The sequence below is a fragment of the Morone saxatilis genome, unplaced genomic scaffold (assembly GCF_004916995.1).
Source record: "Morone saxatilis isolate NCDOM2014 unplaced genomic scaffold, NCSU_SB_2.0 Contig20, whole genome shotgun sequence".
Taxonomy (NCBI): domain Eukaryota; kingdom Metazoa; phylum Chordata; class Actinopteri; family Moronidae; genus Morone; species Morone saxatilis.
In genome coordinates, this window is record NW_023339763.1 from 16,903,971 (window position 1) to 16,913,183 (window position 9,213).

At 44.1% G+C, this 9,213-nt stretch overlaps 1 protein-coding gene across 1 annotated transcript in view; it reads right to left on the bottom strand.

Moving 5' to 3' along the window:
* brwd3 (bromodomain and WD repeat domain containing 3) overlaps window positions 1-9,213 on the bottom strand; it is a 16,886-nt gene that overhangs the window by 2,697 nt on the left and 4,976 nt on the right. The window contains exons 9-40 of the mRNA XM_035665929.1: window positions 8,877-8,977; window positions 8,723-8,793; window positions 8,248-8,348; window positions 8,115-8,155; window positions 7,918-8,022; window positions 7,679-7,829; window positions 7,441-7,575; window positions 7,226-7,354; window positions 6,669-6,894; window positions 6,420-6,557; window positions 6,136-6,322; window positions 5,903-5,996; window positions 5,627-5,797; window positions 5,245-5,318; window positions 4,960-5,161; window positions 4,700-4,810; window positions 4,509-4,616; window positions 3,870-3,994; window positions 3,693-3,775; window positions 3,496-3,607; window positions 3,300-3,361; window positions 3,009-3,164; window positions 2,793-2,913; window positions 2,551-2,676; window positions 2,360-2,435; window positions 2,200-2,250; window positions 1,953-2,096; window positions 1,630-1,782; window positions 1,361-1,530; window positions 1,061-1,149; window positions 625-759; window positions 127-513 (exon numbers count right to left, since the gene is read on the bottom strand). Of these exons, the coding sequence (XP_035521822.1) occupies window positions 127-513; window positions 625-759; window positions 1,061-1,149; window positions 1,361-1,530; window positions 1,630-1,782; window positions 1,953-2,096; window positions 2,200-2,250; window positions 2,360-2,435; window positions 2,551-2,676; window positions 2,793-2,913; window positions 3,009-3,164; window positions 3,300-3,361; window positions 3,496-3,607; window positions 3,693-3,775; window positions 3,870-3,994; window positions 4,509-4,616; window positions 4,700-4,810; window positions 4,960-5,161; window positions 5,245-5,318; window positions 5,627-5,797; window positions 5,903-5,996; window positions 6,136-6,322; window positions 6,420-6,557; window positions 6,669-6,894; window positions 7,226-7,354; window positions 7,441-7,575; window positions 7,679-7,829; window positions 7,918-8,022; window positions 8,115-8,155; window positions 8,248-8,348; window positions 8,723-8,793; window positions 8,877-8,977 (4,135 nt within the window). The remainder of the gene's footprint in view (window positions 1-126; window positions 514-624; window positions 760-1,060; window positions 1,150-1,360; window positions 1,531-1,629; window positions 1,783-1,952; window positions 2,097-2,199; window positions 2,251-2,359; window positions 2,436-2,550; window positions 2,677-2,792; window positions 2,914-3,008; window positions 3,165-3,299; window positions 3,362-3,495; window positions 3,608-3,692; window positions 3,776-3,869; window positions 3,995-4,508; window positions 4,617-4,699; window positions 4,811-4,959; window positions 5,162-5,244; window positions 5,319-5,626; window positions 5,798-5,902; window positions 5,997-6,135; window positions 6,323-6,419; window positions 6,558-6,668; window positions 6,895-7,225; window positions 7,355-7,440; window positions 7,576-7,678; window positions 7,830-7,917; window positions 8,023-8,114; window positions 8,156-8,247; window positions 8,349-8,722; window positions 8,794-8,876; window positions 8,978-9,213) is intronic.

The following is a 9,213-nucleotide window of genomic DNA, read 5'->3' on the forward strand; positions in this document are numbered from 1 at the left end:
CTGCCTCCTCCCCCTCCCCCTCCCCTTCCTCCTCCTCCTCCCCTTCCTCCTCCCCTTCCTCCTCCCCTGCCTCCTCTCCTTCCTCCTCCCCTTCCTCCTCGCCTTCCTCCTCCCCTTCCTCCTCACCTTCCTCCTCACCTTCCTCCTCATCTTCCTCCTCCTGCTCTACCGGCAGCTGCACTCGTGCTTTTTTAGGTCTCTGTGCCGCCTCCTCTCCTCCTTTGTGTCTCCTTTTCCCTGAGGCCGACACCTTACCCTTAGCTGACAGGCGTACTGACTGGCAGGGGGATTTGCTGTAGTCGTGGTCTCCCCCTTCCACATATTTTTCCATCTCAGAATCAGAGCTGTTCTCGCTGTCTGACGATGACGAGGAAGTGGAGGATGACGAGGTGGAGGAGGACCCTGACGAGGAGCTGTTGGATCTGGACGGCTCCTCATCATTGTCAGACTGCAGCACCTCTCGCCTGTGGCTTTGTCTGGAGCCGTTACTTAGATGCAAGTTACGCTTGTGCCCTGAAAGCAACACAAGAGGAGGGTGGTTCATTTCTGCATCGTGACTTTAAACTTGCATCACAACAAAAAGGCGTTGATCCATTTTTGGTTAGGATGCATTGTTCGTCATACCTGACTTCTTCACTGGAGTTGCTTGGCTGCGAGTCACCCGTTGGGGCCCTTCATTTCTGCTCTCACGACTTGTCCCTGAACTTCGGGAAGAAGGCTGGATGTCCTCCTCCTCTGCTACGATGCTGCTTTGCTGAGCTAAAGAAATAACACAATTCATAACAAAAGTTATCTCAGTACACCTTTCAAATAGAGCAGGTCGAGACTGTACTCCTTATAAAAATGATTTATGTCACAACTAAAATATGATGCTTTGATAAGTGGAACATACTCATCAGTTGTCCAGTTGTCAAGTAATGTAAAACATATAGTCTAAACTTTTGTCTTTTGGTAATGACAAAATTAATGTCATTACAATTTATTTTAGTTTTTACTTCGCCAACACACAGCACAACACAGGGACCTAAGACCACATGAAGCCACAATAGTGCAGTCATACCCTGATGTGGTCTCTGAGAACGATTCTTGGTTGAGGTCTGGGATTTTTTTGGCTTTGACACCTTCCCTGACTTGTGCTTCCCTTTAGAGCTGGACATGGAAACAGAGAAAAGACATTTCAGAATAATTAACCACATGACACAAAAGCAGAGCAAGAAACCAGATTTTTAGTATTTCTAAAGCTGTAAAGTGTAAAACAGGCCTTGAATTTATTGCGGCACATCTGAGATATTTTTAGGAGCGGCAGACATTTGATAATGTGAGAGTGTCAACTGACAGGTTTGTGAATGAGGCTCGGTACCTGGGGGATGGACTATTAGGTGGGGAGCTGCCTCCGTTGTGCAATCTGTCCCTGTAACTGAGTCTCTGACGAGCCCGCCGTTCATTCTGAATGGCAGATTTGTGGTCGGAGATGATGGAGATGATGTTTTTTTCAAAGAAGGCTGACAAGCTGAGGGTCATGGTGTAGATCTAGACAAGAAACAAGAGAGTTGTAATGAAACCACTAGACTACTGCTATGTCAGACTATAGTTACAGCACATTTTTAAATCCCAGGAATGCTACGTCACCTGTGATTTCTTGTTAGGTGTGTATGCTTTGGAGTTGCTGAAAATGAGGCGCACGTCTTTGGCAAACTCCATCGGGCTTTCGTAATTCCCTTCAATCAGTGTCTCTGACACTGTAGCCAGGTCCATGGGCATGTCAATGATATCTCGGTAGTCCTGAACAAAACAAGGGAGAACCGAAATGTTAATGTACAGATTCATTTCAATTTGAATTCTACTTTTACACCTGTGGCATGCATTTCTAATGTTATTTAGAGTTGTGTGAAGTGTTTTCTGGCATCAGTGGTCTTACAACTGCAAGTGATGTTTGTTTTAGGTTCTTTTACCGGATACTCAAAGAGATCCACAGGCTGTCTGAATGGTTCTGAATCCGGCGAGGCGATCATTCGACGCACCAGCTCTCGGCATTGACTTCGCCATGCTTTCACATCCAAAACCACACCACGTTTCTTAGAATTTGGGTTGGCTCCCTGGCAGAGAGAACATGACATTAACCAAGACTGGAGCTACCACAGATGATTTTAAGTCTGTGATGGTCTAAGATGGATTGTTATGTTCACTGGTTCCTCTTACCCGATGTCCCGTAGATGTTCCTGGAGTGTCAGAGTCCACATCCAAGTCAGCCTGCAGAGGAACACATACAAACCCAAATGACCATTTACGGCCAAAACAATAATTTAAAGAAAATGTAGTCACCAAAATGTAAAAAAACTAAACAAAAACAGTCACTCACCTCAGCTTCTCCTCCACTGCTGATCTCAGACTTCAGTCTGTGATACAGATCCACGATGTCTGTGCAGCTCTGGTCCCTGGAGGAGACACAGGACCAATGAATCAGACACAGTTGCAGGAGTATTAATCATTGTTATTCCAGTGTTGAAGTGTCAATGAGGGGGTTATAACAGGAGCTCTGTGGAGTCTTACCCGATGTAGTGCAGGAGAACATCAGTCACCACCTTGGCCGTTGCTACAATGGGGCTCTGGGGTTCGTTAAAAGTGCGGGCATTGTGTTCAATGTAGCGCACCTCCCACATTAATGCAGAGATCCGCCTGCAGCAGAGAAGAACATCCGCAAGTGAAACTCAAATATGAACACTTTGGCATCAGGACTTAAAATGTATAGCCATGATAAAAATGTGTGACTGAGGTTAGGCGTGTTGTTCCACCTGTAGAAGCGGTTCTCCAGTCGTTTGCGGACGGTGCTGAGGTCAGTGGGGTAAGCCACCACAGTGCAGTACAGAGGGTAGTCCTGCAGATTTACTGGTGACGCGAATGCCTTGGCTACCTCTGTGGACAATCAGAAAGGAGATGAAACATGGCAGCCATGCAGGTTAGACTTTTCCCGGAACAGCTGAACAGTTATCAACCCTGTGGTGGCCTACCCAGTGTAAGAAGCTGATCAATGCCGTGGATGACTCTCTCACACTCTTCATCTCGTGTGTGAGCCCCCCATTCTCCTTCCTGAGGCCCGTAAAGAAGAGCCTTTAGCTCCTCCTCTGCCACCTCCACGCCATCACCAACCTGGTCTGGCAACGCAGCTGACGAAGCAAAACAATGCATTTGTGTTAGTTTCTAAAGTGTTTATTCTTTTGACATTTGGTTTATAATCTAATAAATGATAACATTTAAAAAAGCAATTGCACAGGTTTATAACAAGGTTCAATCTCACTGACCTTCCTCAGGAATAGGCTCCATGTCCCAGGGACTCATTTTCTCCCGCTCACCATTATCCCACCTGATGAAACAAGAAAGAAAGTCATTAAACCACACTGTGTGTGAGATTACAATCACTTTACTTAACTTTATTGAAAAGTGACATTGGGTGAGCAGAACATTTACAGCCACAAACACTGCAGGATACAGACGTACTTTACTGCATAGCACTGAAACAGGCTATCTGGATACTCCAGCTGCAGAGGCTCCTGGTCCTCGACAGAGCCGAACCACCAGGCGTCATCAATGATGCTGCGGAACCTCATACCTGGAGACAGGAGGATCAAACGTAAGAGAAGGACTGCCGACTACCATGAACATGAGTGGTAAACATATGAGTTCAAAAGACTAACCTGGCTGCCAGTTGTGCTCTTTAGCCTCGTTGTAAAACTGCTGCAGCACCAGAAAATCTATGACATCAGGCATGTCATGGTACCTTTTGTCGAAATGAAACAAGCAGTGAAATCCAAGTTAATGCATGCTTAAATCAACATTATCTTGTGCTGTATATGCTGTAGATTAACGCTCACTTTAAGGAGAAAGAGTCATTGGTCATCTTCCCTGAGACTGGATCCAAGAAAGCTAGTTTTAGGCAGCAGAGGGTGGGAGGTCCCACTTCGTATTTAATTCCAACCACCTTTACAGATTCCTGGTCCTGAAGGGGCAGAAGAAAATCCACAAAAGGTAAGATTTAGGATGAATGAACAAGATCAAGCATAGATATCATAGAAATCAAAAATAAAAACTTAAGAGGTACACCCTTAACACTGAACGCTGTGGTTCATTTGAGACAAATCGTTAAGGTTAATAGTGTTGAATTCAAAATCTATAATATTCACCTCCCTCACTTCACTTCCATTCTATGTGAGAGAAGGGGAGAATAAAACCTTCATCTCCAGTTGCAAAGCAGATTTGCATGTCCACTTCGCGAGGAATTCAACACTGAACTTCAACTGGTGAAGAACTGGTTGTGCTTTTTCTAACAAAGCTGCAACTAGACTATTTAGTCTTACTAATACAGAGGTCAACTATGTGGTCCAGTGGCACAAGTAGGACTGTGATGATTGGGAAAAATTGGCTGCTGTTTTCAGACTCTCTGAACAGCTTGTGTAATGGAGCATGTAAGGATTGCTACACAACACTGCATTTTAAATAACACGGCGCCTCACCCTGAGGTCGAGTCTATTCCAGGGCTGTTTCTGAGGGTTGATGCTGTAGGCCTTGGCCCTGCGGACAGCCCGGACATACGCTTGATGGCCCTGTTTGAAGTAGATGAGCTGGAAGAAGACAAGAGAACCATGATCAAAATGAATGTAATGTAATGTATTTTTCTGTTTGATATTAGAGTGACAGCCCTTACCTCATCTCCCATTTGTGGAACAAAAGGAGAGCGGCGTGGGATGGTCTCCATTATCCATGATGGTGGCAGCCACTCGTCCACTTCAAGTCCGGCCAGAGAGGATGTGGGTTTCTAAGTATATACAATTTGTTTGAACAATATGTTTTAGATACAGACATTCTCCTACTGTGTGGTTGGACAGCATTTAAAAATGGAGCACAACCAATGTTCTTTACAAAGACATGTTGTGATTTCAGGAGCTGCACTTTTCGTCAGTTCACCTGTTTAGTGTCCTTGGGCTTCTTCTTCTTCTTCTTCTTCTCGTTTTCCTTCTTCTTGGTCTCCTTTGCCTTGTCATCACCTTCTTCCTCCTCAGAGCTGCTGTAACCTTGGGGCTGTACGGGCCTCCTGGCTGATCGCTTCGGCGGCTGGAGGTTAATCCCAGCATCGGCTGTCCAATCGGAATATTCGCTGGAGGAGTCACTGGGAATGAAAGAGAGGCGTTGTGGTTGAGGTGGGGGATTAGAACTACATCTTGAAAACTCTGCTCAGTCAAAATGATTTACCTGGAGCTGCTTTCACTCTGCCACTGAGCTTCACCATCAGAGGAGGCTTCACTTTGCTCCACCTGTTCTGCTGCCTGTCAATGAGACGGAAAGCACCCTTAGTATTATAAAAGCCAGCTAACAGACACTGCTTGATATCATTTCCATCTTATTGGCGATTAAACAGCATTTTTATTTAATTAAAATGGCTTTTTTGTGACTGAGTAAAATAATGTATCATTGCCAACATTTAATTTTAAAAAGGTCTCTAAAATATACAATTGAAATATCATGTTGAACACAATTAAAGATGAAAGTTCCAGTAACTTTTGATTCAGATTACTGACAAACTCATGGGTGTTCTAGACATTTGGATGTCTAGAACACACAGACTGGAATATACCTCTCCATCACTGTCAGAGTATATCTGGCTGTCAGAGTTGCGTCTGTTGCTAGGATTTCGACTCCTGGTACCAGGACGGCGGACTTGAGCTGAGCGTGTTTGATAGGCGTGGCGCTGCTGCTTTTTCTTTGTGGGCCTCAGGGAGCGCAGGCGTGAAGTCAACGGATCGCTCTACAAATTGCAGAAGGAGAGTGGAAAATGAGGAAAGTGGGAATTAACTGGAATAGATAGTATTTTTGACTTGTGAAAACAAGTGTGAAGTGAAGAACAGTGTACCTTGGGTGTGCAGGATACTGGTTTTTTTCTCCTTTCTGCATTGTATAGGGAACATTCCATGTCGCCTTTGGCTTGTCTGCACTCCTCCAAAACTCTAATAAAAAAAGAATAATTTCCATCATGGAATGTACACAATGACTAACAAGCTTTAATAAAAAAAAGATTGATTTGTTTAAAACTCTAATAGGCTCACTTAAACTTTCATCCAATTGAATCCCCTCTATCCGCCTCACCTGAATATCCCTTGTGGCACTTCACTGACCATCACTCTGCGGCTCCAGGCCAGCAGGTCCCTCTCGGTGGCCACTTGACTACGCAGGGCATTATGCTGCATCTGCCACACCCCGTCCACCTGCCTACTTCTGCGTGGTCCAGCAGATGGAGAGGAAGCCATCTCCTCTTCTGCATCTGCATCATCACCTAAAAATAATAATAAAAAAAAAACGTTTGTTATGTTAGTTTGACAATAAATCTCAGAGTTTTACAGGCATGATTTAAAATGTGAAGTAAAACATACCGTCTGCCTCGTCAGGTGGGTCTGCATTCTGACGCTCGTCCTGCTCATTCTGTAACTGTCTGATGAGATTGTCCAATAGGCTCTCTCTGTTTTCTGCCGTTTGCTGGCCAAGTACCTGCTCAACCAACTCTCCATCACCTAAGAAACAAAAAGGCAAATTTTGGGTCAAACTCTGTCAGTTATATTTATGTATATTTCAAACTGAGCAAGCATTCTGAATGGTACGAGTTATGAAGGCGCGCGATTTACTGTTAGCCATGTATCCTAGCTGTGGTACGAGATGCTCCTCCTGGCAGTTCTCTCTTCCTGGCACCAGGCGCTGGTAGTGAGAAGGGTGAGGATTGCCATCAACATCCACAAGGAAGGGTGGAGGCATGAGGTGTGGGGCTTGCTGCGTCTGCTCGTCCAGCACATAGTTATTAGAGTCACGGATCAGAGGTCGGTAGTCCGTGTGGAAAAACATCTGGTCTGGAATCTGGGGAGAATAAAGAGGACATTTGTGTTGATAATGATGTAAAGAGTTCAAATGTACTGCTTGCCTCTCTTCCACAGGGCAGAGTAGGACACAGAGTAAGTACAACAGAAAGCTTCTTGATGGTTATTAGCAGTATTCTCTACAGTATTTCAGAAGGATCCTTAGTGACACTGGCTTAAATCCAGGTCTTATGATTAAAGTGTGTGTAACCACAAATGCACCATGCAGTCTAACTGTATTGATTCTGAATGTTGTTCCTGTCACAGAATGGGAACTGACAGAATGATTATTAATGGTAAATATGTTTTAAGCAACAGGTTTGTGGTGTTACCTTCTCATATGGTCTGCTGCAGCCGAAGCCAAAGATGAGCAAATGGCCGTGTGAGTCAGTGCAGGCAAAATGCTGCCCATCAGTTGAGAACTTGCAGTCAAAAATAGCACCGTGGCCTTGCCCTTCAATCTGGAAACAAATATTTTAATATGAACTTAATGATAGAGTCAAATAAAAACACTACTGGTGCGCGATTCTCATTGTAGATAAATTACCATGTTGAAGAAGTTGCGGATTTTGGCTCCTTTGGTCAGGTCCCACATGTAAATGTTGCCATCATGGCCAGCAGATAGCATGATACGGGAGTCGAATGGGTGAGCCTCCATCACAAACACCTCATCATCATGACCCTTAAAGAGAGAGAGCACAAACATTCAGTTTTATTCTTTTTTTGTTTTTGTTTTTTTACCCTAAAGCAGCTGCACAGTAAACATTCCAGCTCCATCTACTCACCGCTAAAACGTGCAGCAGCTGTCCAGTGGTTGTGCTCCAGACTTTGAGCAGATAGTTTGACACTGCTGTGATAACAGTGCTATCTGCACGGTCCCAGGCCACCATGGTCACCACCAGCTTGGTTTTATCATCCCCACTGGCAACAGTACTCCTGGAGGAAAATATCTCATCAGACACGAAACACTAAAATGGTTTACGTAGACAGAAATGCCATTGTGTAATACAGTTTACTCTCTTACCCAGGCAGCCTGGCAGCCAAGTCTAAAGTGACGCTCTTCCACTCTTGTTGCTGGTAATGCCAGATCCTGGCTGTGCCGTCACGACTGCCACTCACAAACCTTAGGCTGGACGCATAAACACATTTAACTGTAAGAGGCTCAAAAACAAGACAAAAAACAGTTTGGAGTCTATGTAGATCTCAGCTAAATACACTCACCTGTCACTGTTATTGCTGAACTGAACGACGACAACTTTATCCTAAAAACAGAAAAAGAAGATGTGTATTTAAGTCACAGAGACCTTGTTTAAATTAAGTTTGAGTGATGTAGCTACTGCATTTTGTTTCTTACCGTGTGAGCATCCATCTCAGAGACCTTCATAGGAGTTTCAGCACCAAGGTAGTAGACTCTGATCAAATGATCAGTGCCACCAGTAGCCATGAACATACCACCTATTAACAGTAAACACAGAATGCAGTTCTGAGGTTAGGCACCTTTGGTCAGGTCCCACATGTAAATGCTCTCGTTCTGTTGCTATTTGTATATGTTAATTACATCTGACAGTGAATCTTAAAACAAACTACCAAAAAACTTTTAAAAGCTTTTAAAAAGTTGCAATGTTCCCAATAGATTTACTCAGGTGAGCCTAAATTATGTGTTATCCTCGGTTATTGTGTCACTCAAATGACTTTGTCACACTGAATACCCCTGTAACCCCAATGTCGATGCATATATTAGTTTGTCTGGGTTTGGTTTGCTGCTCACAGTAACTTAGGTGAAGCACATCTGGAAAATAAAATGTTACCAGGCAAGAATATACACTTACCACTACTGAAGGAGGAAGTGGAGACCTGTACTCCTGGACGTGACCGCTCAACAAACTTGACTGGTTGATCACTGAGGGAACATAAAAGCTGTTACTTCCATGAAACTGTAGTACACGTTTTAATGCACAATACAATAGATGTCTCAACACTTACTTGAATTTCATGCTGATCGAGTGCCACTTCCAGAAACACACCATCCCGTCTGCACCGGTGGAGCCCAGGTACCGCGTTGTCCCTTTGACAGCAGGACAAAACTAAAGAAATAGAAAGTCAGTGTTGGTTAGTCACAGGCAGGGAGTGACTATCAACCTTTAACACAATATTACAGTATAGCAAACAACTGGTGTTGTGAAAGCTGACATTGTGATTAGTATTAGGGATGTTCATGGGGACTAATTTTGCCATCGATTAAACAAATATTTTAATCTAGTCAACTAGTTTAAAAGTAATTTTACGCTCGGCCTCAGCCAGGCTCCACAAGTTACTGTTA